The 26587-nt window shown below is 41.0% G+C and overlaps 1 protein-coding gene across 2 annotated transcripts; it reads left to right on the top strand.

The window, feature by feature from the left end:
• Positions 1-241: 241 nt before the first annotated feature.
• Positions 242-26587, top strand: WEE2 (WEE2 oocyte meiosis inhibiting kinase). Of its 2 annotated transcripts, none has more exons than XM_007177022.2 (11): positions 242-493; positions 9145-9341; positions 11110-11161; positions 13102-13274; positions 14836-14957; positions 20103-20249; positions 20914-21021; positions 21154-21239; positions 22005-22175; positions 23826-23968; positions 25604-26587. In XM_007177022.2, the coding sequence occupies exons 2-11, from the start codon at positions 9241-9243 to the stop codon at positions 25758-25760; spliced, it is 1260 nt and encodes a 419-aa protein (XP_007177084.2). In that variant the 5' UTR covers positions 242-493; positions 9145-9240; the 3' UTR covers positions 25761-26587. The 2 variants fall into 2 exon arrangements, with proteins under 2 accessions (XP_007177084.2, XP_007177083.2); XM_007177021.3 differs by lacking the exon at positions 242-493 and adding an exon at positions 3884-4277.

Raw genomic sequence — 26587 nt, 5'->3', positions numbered from 1 at the left:
TTCCACAAGAAAAAGCAAAACAACAAGAAGCAAAGTATTCATGATAGACTCATAAGCTTTAAGATGACTTCCAGGCTTTATCTCACCTGGCCCACAATCTTGCCTTGGAATTCTGTTCTGCTGGGAATGCTACTCATTAGACATAGGTGTACAAGGACTTCAAAAGAAGAAATGTGGTGGCCAAATATAAGTACCGCTAGTGAATATTGTTAATGATTGTTGTAATTATCACTAGATTGACTGCAACTGACAGCCACTGCTTCTGTGCACTCTCTCTTGGTGTGGGAAGGAAATCAAGAGAAGGCCCCCTTCACGGTTCCTGGCTTTGCTGACCACCCTTGTCATGGGAAGAGAGCTGCTAGGAGTCCGGAGCACCTGAGACCCTTGATGGGATGGGTCCAGGCCCAGCACCTGCTCACCATCACTGCCGCTGACGGATCCGTCCAGGGAGCTGAACAATACACGTGATGAGCATGTTCTGCTTTTTTCTAAGGTATTGCAAACATTCCCCTGCGGGGTTGAGAAACACTTCCGGTTGTGATGAGAGATTGAGCAAGATAAGGACAAGGAGGACAATGGGGTTGAAGTAGGAGGGGCCTGAGAGATATCACTGCCTACTCATCCTGCTTCCTCAGTGAGCTGGAGATTATTCCTCCATATGTTGATGAGGCCCATGGGCCCTTGTCTGAGAACACTGATGCTGCACTGTTGCCTCTACAGGGCACATTCTGGGGATAAAGGTCAGCTTCTCTGCTCCACCACCTTGGAGTTCCCTCAAGTGTGTCTCTGGTCTTCAGATTCCAGGCCCAACAGTCCAAAGCCCAGAGAGTTGCTTTCAGCTTAAGCCTGCTTCAAGTCTTCACTTCCTGTCCTGGAATCTGCCAGCTTCCCATTAAGCCTGGCAGTAAAAATGTCCAATTCTTATCTGGGAAACCAGACCTCCCAATGGTTCCCCGTGGGGCAGTCCCATCAAATACATCATAATCCAGCATTGGTATTTTTTCAGCGTCTGGAATGACTCAGTCTTAATTCAGTCTTCAATAAATAATGTGGTAGAGCTTCACTTTGGCTTGTTCAAGCATTTTTTACATTTCTCCCTCCTAACTGAGGAGACAATCAGGCTAGCATGTCCCTCCTCGGAGCAACAGACCCTCAAATATCTCATTTTCCACAGCCTTAGCTTTACTTTTGCAAAGGAACAGTCTACCTCGAAGGTGAATACAAGTTTCTACCTCTTGTGAATCCGATTTGAATTAGCTGGATTTTCCTGCTTCTGTCCTTCCCATCAGTGTCTCAAAGGCCTCAGAACTGAGGTTTGGTCAGAGTGGAGCTCTGAGTCTAGGAGCTTTCTCATCACTCAGCAGTGTCTGCAGAAGGAGAGTTTCCCCCAAGCACATGGTTTGGGGAAGCCAGCCCTAAGATGCAAAGCTGACTTCCTCCTTGTACCTCTTACTCCTGGGAATATTACTTTCCTGCCATGCAGAAATCCCTATAACAATATGAAAAATATTCCACCTTCAAAAAAGTCAAATACTGAGTATTTTAAACAAAATGAGATACATTAATTTTACTTTCCCAAGTCCATTCAAAAATAGTTTATGGAAAACCCACATGTGTTCCACATTAAGGGAAAAATCCTCCCTCCTTTTCCTTTTATTGCCACAGATTATTTGGGTTCCCCTTTTGACACCTCATCTCAACTATGATGCTAAGCTTTGTGCCTGGGATGGATGCGTGTGGTATTAACATGCACTGGAGTAAAGACGGAATCTTTCACAATGTGAAGAGGCTAAGGACAGAGGTAAAGCATGACACCAGAAATAGTGGGGCTGCAGGCCAGAGGCCAGATGTGCACCTCCAGGGATTCCCTTGGGCCATCAAGGTCGGCAACTGCCCAATTCTCATTGTTCTATTTTCCAAATCGGGAATATTCTTTTTGTACTTGTTATTATACCTTTCTTATTCTGAAGCCTTAGCCACAATCATCTGCTGAGTGATAATACATGGATGGTGAATGGTACAAGTTATATACTTGTGATTGGTCATCACGATGGCATAGTTGCCTCCCTAGGCAGACAGTGCAGTCATAAGTAAAGGTAATTGAGAATTCTAGCAAGGCAGAGAGGAAAGGCAGGGGTGATGATAAAAACCAACCTGGCCTACTGGGTAACACCCAATACACCAGCCCCTGTGCCCTGGCTGCAGGCCCGTGATACAGTCAGAGGGTTTCAGGTTGGTCCCATCCTGCCTGAGAGCAGAGCCAGCCTCTAGCTGGCCTGGAGAGTTGAGAATGACTAGCCATAGCCTTGAGAGGGGAAAATTGATCAGCACCAAGGCTGTAGTGAAGGAATTATATTACATGGCCTGCTGGTTTGTAAACAAGAAACTCACTCCGAAGCCCAGAATCTCAGTTAATAGGAATTTCTTTACCGGCCTCCCCTCCCTGTGGATGACTCTATTTTCCTTGGCCCCTGTGGGATGCCGAGTCTCTGACAAAGGCGAGCAGTGAGCTACCCTGTTGAGTGATTTGGAAAGTTTGCGTGGCCAGAGGGACTGGGGAAGGACAAAGGAAGGATTGGGTGGTGTGTGCACCTACAAAAAGCTGGGGCGTGAGAAGGCGTTTAGCTGCAGAAACACTTTCACAATCACCCCCACCCCAGTTACTCTTCACTTGGATTAACCTTCTCATGAGTTCAAGTGGGAAATGGGAAAGGAGTGAGAAAAAAGAAAGGGGCGGAGGGATTGGTGAAGAGAGAGAAGATGGAAGATGGGTGACAGGCAATGGGTAACCAAAGACTCTCAAGAGAAGGGACATTGAATTTCTTTCAGTCAAGACCAAACTCATCCTCAGCACCTCTCTCTCTTTGGGTCCACGTTTGTCGTGTAAATAATTCCTCATGTCCGGTCCCTCCAGAGTCCCCCGAGGGCACCGGGGGCTCATGTACATCATTTTCCTTTTTCGTGTAGTGCCTTTTACATGGTTTCTCCTACAAAGTGATATTGGTGGCCTTTTTTTTCCTTCAAAGAGCTTTTTTTTTTTTTTTTTTTACCCTCTCCATAGGGGCCTCTCTGAGAAAGAAATTGAATAAGGTATGGTAAAGATATCTAAACAGTAAGAAAACATATTTTACAAAATAAGGTGACTGGGGCCCAAGTAATTGCCATTTTCAAGTGATACATATATCTGCTTCTCTGTTTGCTGATCTTTCTACCTTTCTTTTTTTCAGTGTGAAAATGTGTCCAGTTCCCTAAAAGCTTTAACTGCTAATACCTGGGGGTGGGTGGAGGGTGTGGAGGTGCCTGAATTAGGACAGGTGTGTCTGGCAGAGATGTCAGGTGTGTCTCTATTAGGGAGATGAACTCCAGCCAAGATATATTAGCGGCTGTTTAAGGATCATTATGATATCCAGGTGATACTGAATTCTAAGGAACTGCTGCTAGCCACTGGGTAGGTGGGAACCAGGGGAGAGGAGAGGGTGATATTTCTAAATGGTAGGTGTAAGAGAATGAAAATAATTTCTTTCCAATAATGAGCTTGTTCCCAGTTGGCTAACATGTATTTTTAAAGTCATGCTAAATTAAAGAATCCAACTGTTTCCCTAGTAGTTGCACATGGGTTCAGGGAGACTGTGGGATATCCAGAAGAGTTCTATACATAATTGGATTTAATTGCTCAAAGAGTTACTGGAGACTTCTTTAATCAGAATGGAAATGAGGAGAAGCTGAGATCCCACAGATACGTGGTACTTAAGTGAGTAAACCAATGGCGTGTCTCCACGTAGCTGTTAGTTGGCAGAAGGAAAGCCAGGCCAGAGTTAGGGAACTTGCCAGGTTACTTTCTTTTCTCATCCTTATTTCTGCAGCTCTGTAGTGTTTCCTGCGGCGAGGCCTTCTTGCCTAGGTTGTAAAGCTCTTTGGCTGAGATGGGTGACAACGACGAGGACAAAGAACTGAAGCAGAAATTAAGCTTTTCCTCTTGTGAGGAAGAGCATGAGAACGAAGGACAGAAGGAAGCCCAGGAGAGCAAAGAGGCCCAGAGCCAAACCCCAGAGAAGTCTGGAGTTCAGGATTCAGGATGTGTCCAGGAGGCAGAGCTTACACCTCTCAGAACTCCCCTTAGTAACGTGCGTGACCTCAACACATTTCAGGAAAAAGACCAAGCGAGTCCGGGTCAGGGTCTGAGGACTCCAGTGTCACACTCTCTCACACGTCCTGAAACCCCAGCCCCACCAGACAAGGGCAAGCCGCCATGCTGCGAGAGCCCCTTCACTCCCAAAGTAAGTCCATCGTTGGGGAGGAGGGAGCTAGGCCGCTGAGGTCCGTGCTCCTTCCGTTCGGCGGACCGGAGAACGAGGGCCCAGTCCTATGTACGTGTGACAGCTCTGTTTCACAGGCTGTGTCTATCTTCAGTTACGTATTTGCTGGTGAAAACGAAGAAGAGTTTAAAGTTACCAGAAAACAGAATTAAGTGTCTTGCCAGCTGTCTTCTTAAAACCATTAGTGTAGGCCACAGATAAATCTTGGGTGGGGGAAAAAGTTCCTCGTGAAAGAATACTGGAACTGGAAAAAAATATTGACATCTACAGCCTGACCTGTACTCTACCTATGAGAAAACCAAGGTCTCAGGAGGGAAAGTGGCCTGTAGCTCAGCCAACGGCAGAGAAAGGACTGAGAAACATGATCTTTGGGGCTTGGTCTACTGTTCTTGCCATTATGCCCACTGGCTCTATTTTTCTGTGATTATTGACTCACATTTCCTAATATAAGAATGTTCACATTCACTGTTTAACATATCTTTATCTCTTTGCCGCTGCTCTTTCCAGAAAGAAGTCCTCTCCCTTCCTTGGTCTAGTGAGGTACAGGCTCTTATATGTGAACAAAGAGGTAACTTGTTGATACTACTTTATAAGCTGAGCATGGCAAATAGGTAAAGGTCCCAAGTAAGCAGATTCCTTTATCCTTGCTGTGATTGATCTCCTATTATATCATTCATGTTATTAAAGCCAGGACTGGGGCAGGGTTACCTCTAATAGACCAGTGCCGTGCTGTGTGAGCCTTAGGCCTGGAATTAGCTCTGCTTCCCGCTGGCTCAGCTTGAGGTGCTTAAGATCATCATAATAACATCTGTGCTTCTGATGGCAGCACAGTCACTGTCAGCAGGTCTCTTTTGTCCCTGCTGAGTATGGGTACCACAACTACCAGGAAATACTAAGCTTCTCGTTTGACTGGTAGACAAACTACTTTAATACGCTCATGTGTCTATCTGTGGGGTTTTCAATGGTCCCAATAACCAATCAATCAACCATTTATTTTCTGAGAACCCACTGTGGGCTGGGAGCACGAGGTAGTCTCTGGCAGGGGAGATATGCCTACGGATACTACATGATAGGTGATTCAAGAGTGGTCAGAGTTCTCTGGGTGGACCGCTTCTCAGTGGGTAGTCAGGAAAGAAATGAAGGTGAAGGAAGCATATGAAGGGCAATGAAAGTTGGTATGGTTTTTTATTTTTCTTTGAATTTAACTAAAAATGTTCACTTTATTAAATATAACAAAATCTCAAACATTTTTATTTATATACATATTTCTTGTCCAGCTGAAGTCTTTTGAACTTGAAATAACCTGCCCTTACAGAGTATCCTGATATTGGTATGGTTTTAATACATGGAAATTAGGGGGACAGTGGGCTAGGAGCATGTAGTTCAGAGCAAGAGTAAGCAGGCAAGGAAACACGGCACGGTATGTGTATTTCATCCACTCATTGAAAACTTAACACCTTGATATGCTAGCAGACCTTCTGCTGGCAAACCCTTCACTACCTCAAAAAGTGCCTACAGAATGAATAAAGGTAAACAACAACAGTAAATAAAGTTCAGATCAGATATGCTAGAGGACTTGTAGAGCATGATGAGAAATAGTGGGGAATTAAGTTTCGAGATATCCAGGAAACCTTTCCAGAGAAAGTAATGTTTGAGAGCAGTCTTACAGGATGAGTCGCAGTTTGCTAGGAAAAGAAGGGAGTGAGAGCTTGAGGCTGAGGGGAAAGCATCTACCGAGCTATGGAGGGGAAAGATCACACTACACCTGGAAAACTGCTTGTTGTTCAGAGTGGCAGGGGTCTGGCAGTGAGGCCAGAGCAGGTAGGTAGGAGCTACACTGAGATTTTATCCTGAAAGTGTTGAGAGAGCCATTAAATGGTTTTGGTCAGAGGCAGTTTTGAAAAATCATGACCTTCATGTGAGGGATGGAATGGAGCGGGAGAGAACATGGGGGCAGGGCAGTATTCATAATAGATCTACTGAGAAAAAAGAAGGGCCTGAACTTGGATAGTGGTGGACAGTGGTAAATTGAGAGATGTTTAGGAGTTGCTAACTGACTTGATGGAGGGGTTGCGGGAAAAGGAGGGACCCAGGGTGTTGTGAGGCTTCCTGCTTGTTTGACCGAGTAGATGGTACCTTGAATCAAGGTAGGTGACCTTAGAGGATGTACAGGTTTGGAGAAAGAGATGTGGTGTAAATCGTTGGATAAGTGGTTCTGCAATGCAGGAAAACCACCTAAGCTGGAGATCTATATTTGGATATCATCAGCATTTAGGAAGTTGTTGAAGCCATGGGTGTGTATAAGTTTACATAGTCTGTGTGCCAGAGTAAGAAGAGGAGTGGTCCAAGCTAGGTACCCTAGAAATGCCAAGATTTGAGGGACAGAAAGAAAACAACGTTTGGGAGGGAAACTGGAAATGCAACTGGGAAAGTACACACTTTACAAAAAATATAGTTTGGATCAAGGTCAGAGGAGAGAGGCCAGGGTGATGATAATTCATAATGTTGTGCTAAAGACAGGGATGCAGAGGAAAGGAGGATTGGCTTAGTTCAGCCTTGCCCAAGGGATAGGACCAGAAATCATGGGAAACGACTTCAGGTCCCCATAAGGACTTCCTAGCAGAATTATCTAGAGATAGAAGAGCTTCCTTAGGAGGTAGTAAGGTCCCTGTAGCTAAATGCATTCAACGCTATTTGATGACCACTTGGTAGAAACACTGTACCAGGGATTCAAGCATCAGGGAACTAATTGTACCAACTGGGCCTTTAAAGTCTTTCCCAGTCCCTGTGATGTTGTGTCTTAGTGGGAGGTTGCCACCTTCTCCTCTCACCATCTTCTGAAGTCAAGGAGCTATTCCCCAAATTTCCTTTCTCTTAATCATCTGTAGTAAGAGCTGTTACTTATATAGAATTAGCTACACTCTCTGCAACACGTTTATACTCTCAACCTGGTCATCTTTCCAGAAATTTTCAGTCTACTTTACTTCTAGGCAGAACTCACTTTCATAAATCTTGTTGCAACCTGTGTTCTTTTAGATTTCAAAAGGATTACTCATAATTCTACCATTCTGGCAATAAAATCCATATTAACATAATATCATTTGCTATATTGTAAGTGGAGTTCACAAAATCTATCAGCCTTCATATTTCCAGACTAGGAATTCTGATAGTCTTCCTTGATATGAATACTTTTCCTTGCTTTTATCTGACAAGTTTCTAGGCCTTTTTGTTGTCCTTGAACTGTAGCAACTGGAGTTATGTGCAGCATACCAGGTGTGGATGCCCCACTGTTTCATATGTGACAGATGCATTTTATTTTCCATATGATAATCAGCATCACAAAAAAACTGTTTCAGAAAATGATTTACTATAATTCTAAATTCATTTCCTGAATCACATAGACAACTGAGAAATATCATATAGTACAGTTTTATTTCTTTTGAACCAATACTCAACCCTTACAATAAACTTATGGGAAAATTGTTTGTCATTGATGGCTTTGTCTGATAATATCCCCAGGGCTGTTGACCCTCTGAACTCTAAGACATATGTAAAACCCTTGGCAAAACTCTTGACTGTGTCAAGTTTTCTTCACTTAAAAAAATGTTAGGCTACTATGTGTACTCTATAGCTTCCTTCATTTCTGTTTCTATCAGTCATTTAATGAGTATTTATTTCTGCTTGTATCGTTAATCTAATAATGAGTATTCATTAATAAGTTTTATATCCATTCTTTGTAGCCTCACATTCTTTAATTACATTTTTATATAGTGAATCATATTGTAATCTAGCTTCTGCTTCTACACTCGAAAGTCATGTGCAGAGAATATCAAAACAGAATTCTTTTCCAAAGAGCCTCACGGTACAATGATTACACTATGAGGTTACATCATGGCCCTTGTGTCTACTACTGTCCTCTTGAGGATCTATTCTGCAGCTATTCCTCTGGCCCCTGGCATTTAGGTCATAATAGCATTCTGCTGTCTCATCAGAATTCTTTGTCTTTGATTTCTCCCCTCTGTCGTTTGATTTAGTTCTGGTTAGGTCTTAGGCCGATGTTCTCTTACTGTATCCCACTTGGAGTGGTAAGCCCTGCACATTTTCCTATTGACTGGTATGCTAGTTGTAGCCACTGTAAAGTCTTGCATCTTAAGGGCTTAGAGTATTACTTTTCAGTCTCCTTACCCAACTTCCTGGAACTTTTCTCAATTTGTGCTACATTCTTAGTGGACTTGGAAACTTCTTTTTCCATGTTTAGATAGTCTATGAAATCTTTCCCTTACAAAGTGATTATTTCTGAAACATCGCTGAACTGCTGATTAACGGACTGTGCATTCCTTAAGAGCCAGAATTCACCTCTGGACCCTTCAGCACCTAGCCCAGCATCTGCTACTTAGTAGGTACCAAACAAATATTGGGATGAATAATTGAGGAGAAATTAACTATACAGTCTGAGAACATAAGCACCAGGTCTTCTAGAGTCATTTTCATTTGTCTAAGCTGAAAGGTCATCTTTAAAAAGCTGGAGGTACGACTAGAATTGGTGGTCTCATTGCTGACTCTCAGAATCGCCCAGGGGAAGAGGGTGGAGCTTAACAAAAGTACAGATTGCTGTGCTGATCCCAGGAATCAAAATTTCTAGAGGTAGACTGGGAGTCTGTATTTTTCATAAGAGAACAAGTTACAATGTTTGCAGTGAACCAGATATCCTCTAAGGTCCCTTTCAGCAATAACTTTCTTTGGTTCAAATATTAATTAACTAACTGATACAGAACCATTTTTTAAAAATTACCTCCATTCTGATTTGCCTTTTGTCATCCTCATTCAGGGCCAGGTGAGCCAGCCGGTGATCTCTTCAACAGGGAAGCTCCCCTCCCGAAGCTCTAAGCATCTGAAGCTCACACCTAGTCCCTTCACCGATGAGATGACCTCACTCGCTCTGGTCAATATTAATCCCTTCACTCCGGAGTCCTATAGAAAACAATTCCTTAAATCCAATGGCAAGCGGAAAACCCGAGGCGACCTGTAAGTGTCCTGTTGCTATGACTTTTGAGAACTGATCTTACTATTACCAAGTGGAAGGGGGAGTGTTAAAGATTAGGAATAAACAAGAAGTCTGTCTGAATGAGTCGACATCGTGTTTATATATTCCTTCCTTTCTAAATGTCAGCGTTGGCTTTAACCTTCTTTGTCACAGAGATCGTAACACCTTTCCATTCTGAAGTGTACCGTAAAGTGCCTTCTCTTTGAAAGAACAGGGCAGAGTAAGCAGTAGATCTGTCTTACATTAGGAAGTTGAATGGGCTATGGAACTGCACTCAAGGGCTCCTCTCTGGTTACTACAAGTCCAGCAATTGGGGAAGGTGTAGTTCTCGTTCCAGAGAGTATATTGCTGTTTTGAGTCTAGTGGTGTGACTGGTGATGAGAGCTATAGAGCAAGGATTTGAACTTCTCTGCAGGTGATGGAAGGCTGGCTGAAGAGAAAAAGAGAGTACTGCTTTTGGAGGTGCTAATAAATGTAAAGCCAGCTGCACTATTCCATAAAGGCCACTGAATGGTAGAAATCACCTAAATAAGGAGAGTGCAGATTACTCAGGGACCGTTCTTTACTGTATCCTCAATGCTGCTTTTTTATAGAATGGGAGCACCTCTAAAACAGGCCAGTCATTTATGCTTAGATGTACTCAGCAAAATAAATGCACAGCTAACAATCTAAAAGCCTGTAGAACACTTAATGTGCTGTGTTCTTTTGGAATCCATGACTACATATTAATCAGCCTTGTAGCCAGAATAGGTTTTTCTCAATACTATTTCCTGGATCTTAAGTAAACAGGACTTCAGCACAAGTACACTGGTCTATTCTTGTTACTGAGTATTCCACTGCTTTTAGCTCTGTAGGATTCTTTGTAAACCTTCAGAGTGAATGGCTTCACCTCTCACTGAAGCTAGCAGGAAAAGACTGCTGATTTGAATTCCTGGCCCTGAAAGTGGTGACATTTTAGTACAATAACTTAGTGATTCTGAGAGGGTATTTTCCCCTCTTCTTCATTGTGGTGTTGTTATTTTATAAAGTGTTAGAATGTAGTATTAAATGTAAGTCACAAGTGTCCTGCATCACTTAATTTGCACGAGTGTAATGTCCTCCACTTGCCACTTCTACCCTGTACTTGTCCAGAAGAAGAACCTAGCTGGCTGATCTAGAAACTGAAATTTTGCTTAAAGATCCAGGATGCATCTGCTCATGCCAAAGAGGGTGTCCGTCAGAGACTTCAGCTTAATGAAAAGTAGTTGAAAACATCTTAGCCAGGATTAGAGCACATTCTGCTATACTTACAGTTGGCTTGTGAACATAAGACAGGCCTGGTTCTAAGGGAGGCGGGTGTTGCAGGGGAAATGTTGTATCCTGGCGAAGAGCCCTTAGAGTTTCAGGTATGTTCTGTGCACTGTCTTGATCCGCATCTCAGCATACCGTGTTCTATTTGCCTAAAACCCTGTTCTTTTCTCTTAGCTGGTTCCTACTCATTCTTGGAATCTTAGCTTACATGTCCTCTTTTTTGGGAAAGGCTTTTACTCTTCAAATAATTAATTGGGTGCTGTCTATGGTATCCCTTGATATCTTGTTTTTATCCTGTCCTAAGTTCTTGTACTGAAAATTTCTGTTTATCCCTGTGCCCAAATATAGATTGAAGAGGGGAAGTAATTGTCTTATTTACTTGTAAAGCCCCCAAACCTAGCATAGTACCAGGCTCAATAAGTGCTAATCATACTCTGATATTACTTTTTTTTTTCCAAGTGAGGAAGCTGGTCCAGGAGAAGGCAAGGTAGAACAAGGGCTGCCTGCCAAGGTGAGCACAGTTCTTTGGCCCAGCTGTCGTAACACAGTCATTTCATCCTAATGTCTCCTTCTTTCTCCCTCCCTCCCTCCTTTCTGCCTTCTCTCCTCTCCAACCCTCCACACACCTTGTAGTAAATATGTTTTTCAGCTAAATTTATCTGGGCTCTCATCAGGGTCTATATTCTTAGCTAGTTGTTACTTTACCAGACAGTGTCTAACACATATATTGCTGAACCATTACCTTGGAGTATTCTTAAAGGCTACTGCTACAGTCTTTGATCTGGGGAAAAATTCTATACTCCAGAAGAAGTGAAGGGAAAATCAAGATATTTAAGGTCCAAAAATGAATAAGACAAAACAGAGAAAAAGGGCATAAAGCCAGAGGTCTATATGTAAAAATTTAGCTCTTAAATGTGCAGTATCTATTGATTTTTATAATTTTGATCTAGTATCCCTCATTTGATAATATAAACTAAGAAAATAATGCTGTAAATATTACCATCAGAGATGTTTGTTGCAGCCTTAACTGTAATAGCAAAAAAGAAAAAAAAAAAAGGGGGGGAGTACTAAATGTCCAATAATAGAAGAATGGCCAAGTAAATTATAGTTTAAAGTCAGTGGAATATTAAATTGCCATTAAGGTGCTTGAACATAGGCATGTTTTCATGATATTATAATGTTCAGTGCATGTAAGTGGGGGGGGAGGGTCGGGGAGGGGGAGGGGGAAGGGAGTGATATGGATGGTAAGGTGGTACTTGGTGTCTGAGATGAGGATGGTAAGGTAGCAGGTAAGCACTACCAGCGACTTTAGGCCTCTGATCAGAAGTGTGGATTCCTCATGGGAATCAATTAGGTTTGTCTGATTCTACAGCACCATTTTGCAAAAACAGTCTTCCTATTAGAGGAGGTGGAGAGAGGGCTGGTAGCTGTAGCAAATCCAGACTTGGAGGAAACAGAGCTTGAGACTGGCTAAGGGCAAGGGAAATTATAGATCTTGTTGATGAAGGCTGGTTGGGACTGCATGTTGAAAATGAAGAGCTAGTAAGAGTCAAGATATTTTAAACACTTAAAGTTGGATGGCAAAAGTTCTTGCTAATGAGGATATTGGGAAAAGATGAGTTCACAGAGACGAATCAGCTTGGATTGAGACTCATATAAATCTCTGGATATTTTCATCATCATAGCCACCATTTACTGAGAATTTTATATATATATATATATATATATATATATATATATTTGTAACATATATACTTCTCATGTGATGTTTGAAAGGACCCTGAGGCATAGTTGCTATGATCCTCATCTTACAAATGAGAAAACTGATAAAGGAGTTCAGTGACTTGCTCGAGTTATTTACTAGCAGAGCAATGAGTGATGTCGCTAGTTGTCCAGTAGCGGGAGTGTTTGCTATATCTGAGCACACATTCTGAAATAATCAGTTTGACAATTTTGTTCTCCAGACTAAGATTTTTGGGGAAGCAAACTGAACACAGTATGTTTATTCAACTTGAGATGAAGCATCAGCAGCCAGAGTGTGAGACAAGTAAACAAGAGTCAAAGAGAGGTGTTCCCTTTGTTTAACATCCGCCTCCAAGAGCCCACCCACTCCTCCAGCTAAGGACAGTAGCTCTGGCTGTGAGTGAGGTGTCCCCTCTAGGCACATATAGGGAAGAAGAGTATGGCCAGACAGAGGAAATAATATAGAAAAAGATGTAATAATATAGCAAAGAGAAATGTCAGTACAGAGTTGTAGGACAGGTTATAAAGAACACAGAGAAGGTAGTCAGCAATTGTGGCAGGGTTGCAGGGGCGTTTGCTACCAAGAATATTGATGGGTTTGCCTCAAAAGTCTTTTTGAGAACTTAGAGAAATTTAGGAATAATATGCCTTAATTTTATTCTCACAATATGTTAGAGAGAATTACTTTTTTTTACTGAAATATTTCAGAGATGTGTTCTACGAGAAACCAACATGGCTTCCCGCTATGAAAAAGAATTCTTGGAGGTGGAAAAAATCGGGGTTGGGGAATTTGGTACAGTCTACAAGTGCATTAAGAGGCTGGATGGATGTGTTTATGCAATAAAACGCTCCACGAAACCTTTGGTAGGATCATCAGATGAGTGAGTACCTTTAAAATGTACTAGAAATACACACTTGGATTTGTCAAAGCATTTTGAATCAGGGCACTGATGTCATTTGCTACTTTTTCTTAATCACCCCCCCCCAACCCACTGAAAGTTGTCTCACATTCATAACCTTTCTGAATTTTCAAGATCAGAGATAAGTTATTTCCTGAAATATACCATGAGCATTTGGGATCATGTTGTGCTTTTGTTTTGTTTTTTTGTAGTTCTCCTGGCTTTTACTACTGGTCTTACTGCTTTTTTTAAATGAATAGATTTATGGAATGATCTTCTGGTGCCTGTTTAGTTCATCAGAAATATTACCAAGTTATTGTTAACCCACTGGTTATCTCTACTTTGCATTAATAATAAATTCAATAGTCAAGTTTCAAAGTTTCCTTCCTTGTAAGCAAGGAAAAACTAACAAAAATTTAAATTTCATTCCCAGAACTAAATGTTCAAAAGTTCTTGCTTTCCACAAGGAAAACAAATATTTTTCAGATTCAGCCATTGCTTTTTATGAACTCTGGGGAATATAATACTAAAATGCTGAATCTGACATCAGTCTTTGGAATTCTTCATTTGAATAATGAAATTGATCAAGTACTATATTTTGCTTCTTTTGTTTTGGATTTCCTATTGCATAATGAATATCTGCCCCCAAGACTATCCCTGTGACTACCTCATACTGACTGAGTTTAATATTGACTATAATGATTGTTTAGCCTTCATAGGGAAGGTAGAGGGCCCATCACAATATCCACAATCAAGTCCATTTCTTCTTAAGCCTATCAGGGTTTTTAGATTGTGATACAGTGTAAATAAGAATCAAAGCCAGTCTGGGCTTCCCTGGTGGCGCAGTGGTTAAGAATCTGTCTGCCAATGCAGGGACACGGGTTCAAGCCCTGGCCTGGGAAGATCCCACATGCCACGGAGCAACTAAGCCCGTGCGCCACAACTACTGAGCCTGAGCTCTAGAGCCCACAAGCCATAACTACTGAGCCCACGTGCCACAACTACTGAAGCCTGCATGCCTAGAGCCCGTGCTCCGCAACAAGAGAAGCCACGACAATGAGAAGTCCGTGCACTGCAATGAAGAGTAGCCCCCGCTTACCACAACTAAAGAAAGCCCGTGCACAGCAATGAAGACCCAACACAGCCATAAATAAATAAATAAATAAATAAATAAATTTATTTATTAAAAAAAAAAGAAAGCAGGTCTGCTGCTGAGGTAATAACCACCTAAGATTCCTCTCTACATATGTCATGTTCAATCAGAAAACCATGGACTTTGGTCCAGGACAACCAAGGTTCTGGTCTTAGATCTACTGTCACCAGCTTGACTTTGGGTCAGTCACTAAACTTTCTAAAGCCTTAATCCTTGCCACTATATCATACTGAGGCGTTACAAACATTAAATGTGATAAAATAGTAAGCAAGCAGTGAGCACTCAGTAAATGTTCTGCCATTGTTAATAATGCCTCATAGCTTGTCTTTTAAAAACCTTTGTACATCTATTATCTTGATTCAGTTTTCTCAGTGCTTTTCCATCTCTTAGGAATTTGGCTATGCATGAAGTTTATGCTCATGCAGTGCTTGGGCATCACCCCCATGTGGTACGTTACTACTCTGCATGGGCAGAAGATGACCACATGATCATTCAGAATGAATACTGCAATGGTAAGTACGTGGTCTAATATCTGTGGAGAGGGAGATGAACTTTTAAGGCTTCAGAAAAAAATCTTTGCCTCCTTCTTGTAGTTTATGGCAGGTATATTAGAGTCATACCTAAAAGTCTGTACTACTGTTTTGTTTGGAAGCAGAGAGCTGGAGAAAATGAGTTGAGCTGGAAAGGAATTTCAGGCTTATGCTGTTATGTATTTCTTTCAAAGCTGATGCACAGCTAATACACAGAAGCTATCATCACATTCTTCACACTTTAATTAATACTTAAAGAGAAAACTTTCACCCTGGTGGTTTGAATGGTAAATCATCCTTTTACCATTTACTAGGTATTCTAAAAGATGTAAGCCATAGTCCTTACGATTTTGGGGAAGGGGTGGTAAACTTATACAGCCAACTTTTGATTAATTTTGAAGTGGATTCCTGTGTTTGGGGATTGTTCATGTTTCTTGCTGCTTCTTACCTTTGAGCTTTAAGTATTCTCACAAGAGTAAGGGCATGGGGTGGGGTGCTGGGACTGAAACTTAGTGACTTCAGATATATTCTCCTAGGTCCTTCAGGACCATATATACACCGTAACCAGCAAAACCTTTTTTTTTTTCTGGGCTACTTAAATTATAAAGAGTGGTCCTTTGGATTAACATATTTCTAATCCATGATTAATATTTCTAATCTATGATTAAGGGGTGACATAACAGTAGTTGTGTATTGTTATTCTCGGAAATACATTTTCATCAAAATGTTCAGTGGTAAAGTAGAAAAGTGCTACCAGTTGAATAGAAGCTTGCCATCATTTTAGGATGCATCCATATTTTACAATCCATATTTTAGCCACAGTAATATTGGATAACGGCATCCCCCCCAACATATACACCCACCCTGAGCTTCTTTAATAGTACAGTGTGTCTTTGGGTAAGTTTAATGACCACTGGATAGCCCTGAGTATGTATGTCCAGCCTGGCTTTTGAGAACAGTGATCAGTGATAAAGCTTCATCACCATATACATGATTGATTTTACAAGTAGGTAAGTAAATAACATTACGAGTTGCTAAAAACATAGATAATGGTATAGAAGACATATCCTATAAAATAATGATTTGGCATTTCCCTTATTGTTTCCTTCTAGCCTGATTTTCTCATAGCCTTACCTGTGAACTTCATGAGTTTTTTCCCTTAATAAGCTCACCCCAAATCCCTTTTTCTAATAGTTTCTTTGGGATTAAAAAATGGACCCTTTCCTTATACTTGTGATTGAGAGGTTGAGACTTTCTTATCATCTTCTCTTCTTAATTTCCTCTTATCATAACCTGAGATTCCCTATTCTTTTTCTCTCTTCCCTTTCTCTATAAAGATTGATTTTATTTCCATGACATTTAGCTACTAACAAGAGAATATCAAATTTAAAAATTAATAAAGCAAAACACAACTAATTTTAACCTGCGGGCAATGTAAATTTTAACTGGGGCAATGTAAAATTTCAAATTTTCAAGAAGAATAAGATGAAGTGATCTATTACAAATCATCTTCTAATTCTTTTCAACATTTGAATACCTTCTATAGGCTCAACACTGTATTAAGCTCTAGGGTGAGAAATACTGTAGAGTGAGATAAGGTAAGTAAGTCCTTATCTTCAAGGAGCTTCATTCCATCTGCTCTGTTAAAATAAATACAAAAGAGATAATCTGATGCAAAGCAATATGGTACAACTGTGGATACAAAGTGTTCGGAGAGGATGAATGTGAGCAAGAGGCAGTGTGGTGGGATGGGCCTGGGCTTTAAAGTCAGGCAGACCTGGGTTCAAAATCCAGCTCTGTCACATAGTAGTTGTAGGATCACTGGGATGTCATTTAATCTCACTGAGTAAAGAGACAGTAATATTTACTTAAGGGAGTAGTTTGAAAATTGGCAACAATATATGTCAAATGCTAGCACAGTATCAAGTCCCAATACATAGTAAGAACTTGATAATACTTGTCATTAGCATATCCGGAGAAAATCTCATAAAGGAGGTAAGACTTGAATGAGACCTTGCAGAAGGATTACTAGAGTTTAGGCAAGGAGAGAGAAGACCACCCAGTTAGGGGAACAGCAGGCCGGCTAAGAGCACCGGGGCTGGGAAGGGGTCTGGCCTAGCAGACGGTAAGGAGACTAACAGGCCTGAGGTGACCCTACAGGAGGAAATAAGATCAGCAAGGTAAAGGGTGGGAAGACTGCAGTGGGCCGTGAAAGCCAGGCAGTGGGTCTGACTAGATGGGATAGATTATGGGGAATCATTGTTTGTTCATCATGGAGGTTCACTAACTTCACTCAACACTTGCCAGTTAAAATGGGACTGTGATTTAGCAAAATGTAATTCACATACATTGAACCTTTCAAATGTGAACTGATCACGGAAAATAAAGCATGCCCTTACACCTTGTTTGTAGTTAAGGGTAATCCATGTTGAGACTTTGCCTGATGGCTCTAAGTAAAGGATAATAAGCCCAAAGTATGTGTAAAGTAGCAGAGTAGTCAGTGCCTCATTCCTTCCACTCCCTCCCCACTGCATCCTCTCCCTCTTTCTCACCTCTTCATCCTTATGCCCTGTTTCCCCATGCCCACCGTTACCCCTCACCCTTAGCCTCTCATAGCAGCCCGGCTGGAACATGTACTGTTATGGTTTTAACTCTGATTATAAGTTAGATGATTTTGATAACTTAGATTTTAACTATTAGAGGCTAACAGTCATCTGATTTCCCCTCCTGTCCCTCCTGAACCCTGAACTAATCAAAAGTTCCCTCCTCCTCTGCCACCCTAGCCAAGATCCCCTACAAGCCACCCCTGGGCCAGCCTCAGAAATCTGAAGGTTTTCCGGTAGCAGGCTGATTCTGCAACAACCAGGATTCTAACCGACTCAGGACTGGATGATTAATCTCTCCCTAAAGGCAGTATTTTCTTTTGGCGTCTCTGTCACAGAAGTTTTACAGGGCATGTTCCCCTAGAACGGTGGTTCTCACACTTGCTCAAGTGATGTGACACCCAGAAGTCTGTGTCTTCTGTGGAACACCACGAATACTGGTTATATTTTTCCACCAAATAAGGAACGACTTTACCAGCAGAAAAGTATGCTTTGTGCCGTTGGTAGCAACATAAAATCAAGACTGTGAGAATACAAACATATGAACACAATATCCTGTTGAATTGTTGCTCTGCTGTTTGCATTTCATTGTTGGAAGGCATTTGCTATTTATTTGTTTCAGTGTCTGTCAGGCCTCGCGAGCAGACAGGAAAACGTGGATATTTTTTTCTTAAGTTTTTTTTTTTTTTTTCCGGCCAAGTAGGGCGAGTATCTTTATTTTATCTAAAGGAAGGAATTCAGCAAGTCATCTCACAAAGGTGATTTGAAAAGAGCTGCCAGGAGCTGGCTTGCTTCCTCCTAGGGCACCGTGCTGGCAGGAGCCAGCTCCAGTGGGGGGTACCTTGGGTTACAGAGCTAAGGCTCCAGGGCAGCTGGGTGAGATTAGGAGGGATTAAGTTTACAGTTCATTCAGTATTGCTATGTCTATAAACACATACTTCCTTGTTAGTACTATTTAGTAAAGAACAGTTAACTATGCTCTTCTATAAGAGTGTGTGGACAATCGCTTTAGCTCTAGCAAAATAAGGATATTCTAATACAGTCATATAAATGAGTACTTTCCAGTAACTTCTACTCTTCTAATGACCTCTTGGCTATCTTTAATATTACCTATACAGATTCTAAGTAACTACAAGTGCTGCTAGTACTGGTCTAGTTACCCTTACTACATATCTGTAGCTCTTCAGGGGATTAGAAATACCTCTGCTTATAATCTTAAAGGAACATGTTAAGTGGATCCTAAGTAACCTAGGATGCTTCTTTCTTTCCATACCTTTCGTAGGGTCCTTGACTCAGCCTTTCTTTTCCCTCTGTTGCCAGAATAGACATTCAGTTCAGAAAATACTTATTACGTGCCAGACCTTGGCACAGTGAAGACGAATGAGCTGTGGGCCCTGTCCTAAAAGAACACCGAGCTAGTGGGGACCCGGGGGGCTTTGTCGCAGCTCATAACCTTATCCGCAAACTTAGTATTGAGGTGACTGCATTTTTAACAAGCACACGCACTCTTTCTTTACTTATTCTTCCTTTTTAATGAATGTCTTTGACAGTCCATAAGTTCTTTCCTAAGAAGACTCCCAGAGGAAAAAAAAAATAACCTTTACTTTAGCCCTTTTTGTGTTTCTGAAAGGGGCTGAATTCTCCTTTCTGAACTTATTTTAACATGGCAGCTCAAGCTTTAAATTCAGTTTTACGTAGGATACTTTAAAATATCAATTTCCTTAAAAGTACAGTTACCATCTCAGATCCTCCTGTTCTGATACATACTTGGAGGGTGGAGCTGTGGGCTTTCTAACTGACAGGGGGTCCCAGGAGTCTCTAATTTGACTGAAGAGGCTGCCAACAAATGCTAATTAATGAAACAAAGGGTTCAGAAGCATTCTAACACCTTAGGACAGGGGCATCTAAGATCAGGTATTCAGATGAGCTGGGCCCTTATCTTTTTATTGATAATATCTTTTTATTGATAACAATGATAAACAGTTGATATACAAACACGGTGGCTCAAATAGGGTTTAGGTGTATATGGAGGTTTTATATTTTCCTTGGGTCAGCAATCATTACATGTTCTTATTTCATGATATATATTTTAATGGAATGAAACTTGAAGTCAATTACATTAAAATTACTAATGGCCTATAATTACTAGCTTGATACCAACATGGAATTATTCATCAACACCATAGTAGCTACATGACTAGGCCTGATTGGCCTTCTGGTTAATAGCTAGGTAAAACTTTTAAAATGTTAGTTGGGGCATACTCAAAGCAATAGGGCCACATCTTGGATACCTAGGATATGGCATTTTCTTTTCCTCTTTAAAGGCCCTTAATTCCTCTTTCCAATATGTCTGTGGTATAGACAGGGAGCAGATATCATGTTTCAAACTGACACTGAAGCAATGTATACTTGCTGGACTGCGTTCACTCATGAGGAATTTATTGAATACGTACTATGCTTTCATTTATAAGATTCATACCTTTTCTCTCATTTTGCGGGGCTACTCTCTGTTTTTCTTTCCCAGGTGGGAGCTTGCAAGCTGCTATATCTGAAAACACAAAGTCTGGCAATCATTTCCAAGAGTGCAAACTCAAAGACATCCTTCTACAGATTTCCCTTGGGCTTAAGTACATCCACAGCTCTGGCATGGTGCACCTGGACATCAAACCTAGTCAGTACAGCTCTCCTCTGTTCCTCTGGCCGTATTGAGTTCTTTCCCCACTGTTGTCAGAATCTGTGCATGCCTATCAAGTGTCAAAGATGCTGTTTGCTGGCAGAATCCCTTTCATCAGTTCCCCTTTCCCCCTCCCCTGCCCAAATTTCAGTTAAAGAGCTTTAACCATTTCCCCCCTGGGCCTAGAGGACAGAGAGTAAAGACTCCCAGATAGTGAAGCAAAAATATGAAGATAAGTGTTTAATTTACCGCATAGATAAATGACAGCATATTGGCTGCATCCTGACTTTTTACAGCTAGTGCTCTACTCTTTGTAACTCAGCCCTGATCGAAGTGAGCAGAAATGAATGGTTTAGGCACTCATTAATGTGAAATGCGAGGAAATGTTGTGATATTTTGTGGTTTTATTTCTTTGTTTTGAGGCCACCAGCCTCTTCAGAGGATGGAGCATGTTTGAGGTTTAAGTTTCACTGAAATAGGTATTATCAGTCACTCAGCTGTTCAGAAGTAGTGTGAGAGATTCCATGGAAGAAAGGAAACCTTGGCAGTCTTGTTACATGCACACAGAAAAGGAGGGTGACTGAAATGTTATTTACAGAAAAGAATCTCAGGTGAAAAAGCTTAGGATTCATTACTTAATGACAATTCTGTATTTTTTCAGGTAACATCTTCATATGTCATAAGATGCAAAGTGACTCTCCAGTAGTCCCAGAAGAGATTGAAAATGAAGCTGATTGGTTTCTCTCTGCCAATGTGATGTATAAAATTGGTGAGTCTGTCTTGTAACCTGATTGGTATAATATTATCCTATAAAATTTATGCTGACGACTCTACTCCGTTTATTCCAGTTTTAAGAAAGACATGCTTTTAAAGAACTCTACTGCTTTTTTTCTTTTTTTAGGTGACTTGGGTCATGTGACATCAATAAGCAAGCCCAAAGTGGAAGAGGGAGATAGTCGCTTCCTGGCTAATGAGATTTTGCAAGAGGTATAGATTAGGGAAACGGAGGGTATTTTATAATCCATTGAACATTCTGAGTCTCAAATGAACGTTGACAGTGCAAGAAATGAAAAGTATATATTTATAATTTAAATTTATATTATCCTTTTTCTATCCAGAATGGAGACCAAAGATAGGAGAGAAACTTTTGCAAAAAAAAAAGCATGGGGAAAGATGGCTCAAACACGGATTAATCTAAATTTTTACTGTTTTTCATGAAGGTCCTTTACTGTTTATAATACTTCTTAGAATTCTTAAATTTACGGATTTCCTAGTAGGAAGGAAGCCGTTATTGGTCGAACCCATCTTCATCATGCTACTATCCTTTTGATAGCACCTCCAGCTTTGGTCATTGGAATGACCTTCAGTTATTGCTCACCTTCTAAGATGTCTGTGAGTCTGGCCTAGGAAGGATATAACTTTCTACAGGATAATAATCAGGGGGGAAAAAGAGGAGTCTTTCCTATCTGTGATCAGCCAACCTATGCTTCAAGCCTCTTTGAGCCTGAGAGAGCAAAATGGTGCTGAGATTCTGCCTCAGACTCTTTGGGGCAGGGCAGTGCTAATCAAGTGGATTTGTGCTCTGTCCTGTCTTCCCTAGAGATAGACCACTAACCACAGCAGATATAACCTTGCCCACTGCGTCTGTTTAAGTTCATGTGCATTCAAATGAATCTCTCTTACCAGTTATGTTTTAGTCTAGACTCATTTCACTTGGCGAACTAACTGGCCTTCGTGTCTTCTGTTTTGAAGAATTATCAGCACCTTCCTAAAGCAGACATATTTGCCTTGGGATTGACCGTTGCACTGGCTGCGGGAGCAGAGTCATTACCTACCAACGGTGCTGCGTGGCATCACATCCGAGAGGGGAACCTTCCAGATATGCCTCAGGAGCTCTCCAAAGAATTTCACCAACTACTCAAGGTGGTGTCTCTTATGAAATGAAGAGAGGATAGAAATGTCTGTTTTTTAAAAAATGTAATGGCAAATAGGTGGGAAAAGGGAAATAGTGGTGCCACTGACAGAAGGGAAAGGAAACATGACGAGGAAGCCCAGAAAAAACAGGACAGACTGAAAGGTTCTCTAGGAAACTTAGAGCATATCATGAAAACCTGTTGTTATAGTTTAAAAATCCTATTGTATTTTTCATTTACCCTTCCCAATAACCCTGTGAGGTGGGCAGATGAGGAAACCAAGACTCAGAGCAGCTCCTTGACTTGTATTTCACTTTCGATAATTGATTAACTCCAAAATCAAACCTGCTCTTAGGCTCCTATTTCAGGGTTTTAACTACAGTCAATGGTAACAGTGATATTACTCAAACAATTGAATTTTGCGTGTATAGAGGAAATATAAGTTACTTTATTGATGATAACTGACAATCCCACCAGTTATTTGAGCAGAAGAAAGGCATAATGTTAATTTAGGAATCTATGTGTTCCTTGTCCTTAATGACACCTGAGTATGTGAAGGGACAAGGAAAGGAAGGTATTATGTTGAAACAAAGAGAGGTACAAAAATACCTACACTGTCAAGAAGCTAGAATTATACTAGAAAAGCAATGTATATGTAAGACTTACTTCATGGCTTAAGGAACAGGATTGGTTAGAATCCCTAAAATAGCCTTAGAAATATCTACTCTCTTGGAGATTAAATTTGAGTTTCACAGTTTACCTGAACACTTCAAATTTAGTTCCAAACTTGTCCTTCCTCACTTCTGCTTTCCTGAAAGAAGGCAAACCTTTCCTCACAGTGGTCTTCTGTTCATAGTCTAATCACCTATTTCTATGTGTAAATTGATCTTAGATTTAGTTGATTCTGAGTACCTCAAAGCTGTCCCTGTGCTAGGTAATACGCATATGTTAATTCATTTAATTCTCACAATAGTCCAGAAGGTGAATATCGCTATCCTAAATATAGGAAAGGGAGACTGAGTTTCAGCAAAGGTACGTGACTTGCTCAAGGCTACATAATAAGTGGTGGAGCTGGCTCTGAACGTTGCTCCCCAAATGGAAGGGTCAGTGTTTTCTTCATTATTCGACACTACTAATTTCCGTATATTAGGTATTTTCTACTGTATTCCAGTCATTATAGGCTATACACATCCTCTATCTGAAGATAAATGCTGTAGGAATACTGTCATGGTGGGATATCCTTAATTAATTTTAAGTGAAAAATGAGCACGTTATGGTAGAAAGTGAGCTGAACTAGGAGTTGGGTAACCTGAGTTTTAGTCTTGGTCCTGTCAATAACTTCGACAAGCCACTTTTTATCTCAGGACCTCAGTTTCTTCCTGTTTAAAATTAAGGCAATTAAGCTGGTTCATCATTCATCCAGCTCTAAAATATGATACTTAAGGACAACTCAAAGGTATGGATGACTGATGCTACCAGATAAGGATGATATTCCTGTCCCAGGTGGAGCTAAGTTTTCATTTATTTCTTTCCTTTGCACAAAGGAGAAGCTCGTTTCACAAAATCCACCAGCAGAAGCTGGGTTGGAGTTGGCTTGGGTGGGGAGATTTTTCCCAACAGTGAATGTTCTATTTCCTCCTTTTTGGTCCTACCTCGTCAGAACATGATCCACCCCGATCCAGCAGAGAGACCTTCTGCAGCAGCTCTGGCCAAAAGTCGAGTTCTCTGTCCCTCCCTGGGGAAAACAGAAGAGCTTCAGCAGCAGTTGAACTTGGAAAAGTTCAAGACAGCCACACTGGAAAGGTAGATTTTGGATGCTGGAGTTGAGAAAGAATCTATTTATGTACTACTCACAGTGACATGACTGGTCTGATGTGTCTTCTCTATGGATTCGAGTGGAATCCAACAGTATGACACAGGGGCCCCTGCCCACAAAGAGGCTAGTAGCATGGGGCCCTTTGTAACAAGCGGCTGGATGTTCCGTGACTAGACGGCTTGAGAGAGAAAATTCCAGTCAATGCAAATGAATACAAAGAAATACAACTGGTAAAGAAAAATTAGCAGGATTCTGAGTGACAAGAGTTTTAAAGTAACTGGTGGATGATCACCCGATATAAGATAACCATAGTTAAAGAGGGAAGATATCTATTAGAAATCCATTAAGTCTTGGGGGCAGGCAGATATTCTGTCTTGGCAAATGTTTAGAGAAAGAGGTATTTTTCCAAGCCAAAGGAAGCAGTTCTATTACTTATGCATGTAAGCTTGTATTCATGCATGCATTTATTTATTAATCTATTCCTTCATTTAACAAATTAATTAATTAGATAGGGTGGGCTTGGTATTATAAAGGTCAGGAAGTGATGTTTGAGCACGGTTCTGAAGGCATTTTAAAGTAATTATTACATACTGTGAACTGTTGAAAATATAAAAGCAGATGAAAAATGGTCCTTGTCTAGAATAAACTTAGAGGTCCAGTTTCTTTTGGATGCACAACCCATCTTAAAATGATTAGTTTGAAAAGTCCCCCAAATGATTTCTTGGCAATGAGTTGTGGAAGTTCTAACTGAGCCTTTAGTCAGGTAATCCTTCCTAATAAGCAACTCAATAATTTTTTGCTTTTTGAAATTGTCTAGACCAGGGGTTGGCATACTTTTCTGTAAGAACGAGATAGTATTTCACCCTTTGTGGGCCATATGATCTTAGCTGCAACGACTCAACTCTACTGGAGTGATGTGAAAGTGGCCATAGACCATATACAAATGAATGGGAATGGCTGAGTTCCAGTAAGACTTTATTTACAGAAACAGGTGGGAGGCCAGATCTGACCCATGGGTTGTGCTTTGCAGACCCCTGGAGCTTTCATATATAGCCTCTAGAGTTGTTCTCTTATTTTTCTTTAATTTTAAAGACCATTTATGCCCCAATCAGTAGAATTCAGTAAGCCGAGCCTGCTGTGTGTTGAGGCACGTGTGTGCTAGCCATTTTTTAAGATAATCACAGGAGCTAATTTTCTATTCCGTGTATAGTTCAGGCTTGTTTCTATAAATACTGAAATAAAAAGAAAAATATATATCAGTTTTTTTTCACTTTATAGAAAATTTTTAATTTAATTTTTTAAAAACATCTTTATTGGAGTATAATTGCTTTACAATGGTGTGTTAGTTTCTGCTTTATAACAAAGTGAATCAGCTATACATATACATATATCCCCGTATCTCCTCCCTCTTGCATCTCCCTCCCATCCTCCCTATCCCACCCCTCTAAGTGGTCACAAAGCACCGAGCTGATCTCCCCGTGCTATGTGGCTGCTTCCCACTAGCTATCTATTTTACATTTGGTAGTGTATGTATGTCCATGCCACATCTATATCAGTTTTGATCATAAATATTATCTCTAATTTAGGACCAAGTAACGTACATTTTTCCTCTTTAATTCCAGGGAACTGAAAGAAGCCCAGCAGGCCCAGTCCCCCAAGGAATGCCACAGTGTCCCTGGGGTCTCTGGGACCCCCACGGGATCAAGAAGCACCAAACGCCTGGTGGGAGGAAAGAGTGCCAAGTCTTCAAGCTTCACCTGGGGGCAGTCTTCCCCATAAGAACTCCTTTCACACCAACTCACCTTTTATCCCCAAAATAGATACCAACTGTGTCAACCTTTCTCTTGTAAAGGGAGAAACTAACAGACTTGGGTGCCCAAAGATTTCAAAAGCCACTCCTAATTTAGCATTTTTAGCCAAGATCCTACAGCTATCAAGACTTCCTAGCAGCAATGGTTGTAGGTACTATCATTGGTAGCCATTTCTCTTCTCTCTTGCTACATTCCTAACACCACCTGCCAACAGTTCATTCACTTCTCAGATGTGTTGATGCACAATGGGAAAGCATGGACCTCTGAACTGAAAGCAGCCCTTTGTGCAGCCTGTGGACTATGGGGCTGCCTACCTACCTATCAAGGATCCCAGGGACTCTCCAGGCAAACAGAAAGGAATTCAATTTCGTTTTGAGTTGAGGTAACAGCTTACAAGAAAGTGTGCCTGGATTTCAACAACATTTCCCAGGTTAGATGATTTTATTCCTCAAGGAGTTTTCAGCCACTTTGAGCAAGTAGTTTTCCTACTGCGTTCTCTGAATGGAGCCAATCCCTTTCTCTGATATTGTATTTATTAAGTAAATGACTTCACCATCATATGAGGTGGGTAGAAATAAGACTCTACATAACTTCAAATTTCTGAGCTGGCTATTAACTTGTGGAACAAAACCACTGGGTAGAGGGTTCAAGGGAAATTTGATGTGGTTTGTTGTCCCTCAATCTATTTGCTTTGAGCCTCTTGTAACTGTTATAACTGGTTCTGATTCTCTGGCTGTCACCAATTTCTCCTTGATTTTAACAGAAGTTGGCTTTGCTTCCTGTGATTTAACTTAT

Source organism: Balaenoptera acutorostrata, chromosome 7 (genome assembly GCF_949987535.1).
Source record: "Balaenoptera acutorostrata chromosome 7, mBalAcu1.1, whole genome shotgun sequence".
Classification (NCBI taxonomy): Eukaryota; Metazoa; Chordata; class Mammalia; order Artiodactyla; family Balaenopteridae; genus Balaenoptera; species Balaenoptera acutorostrata.
Note: the sequence above shows the minus strand (reverse complement) of the source record. Positions and strands in the feature narration are given on the sequence as shown.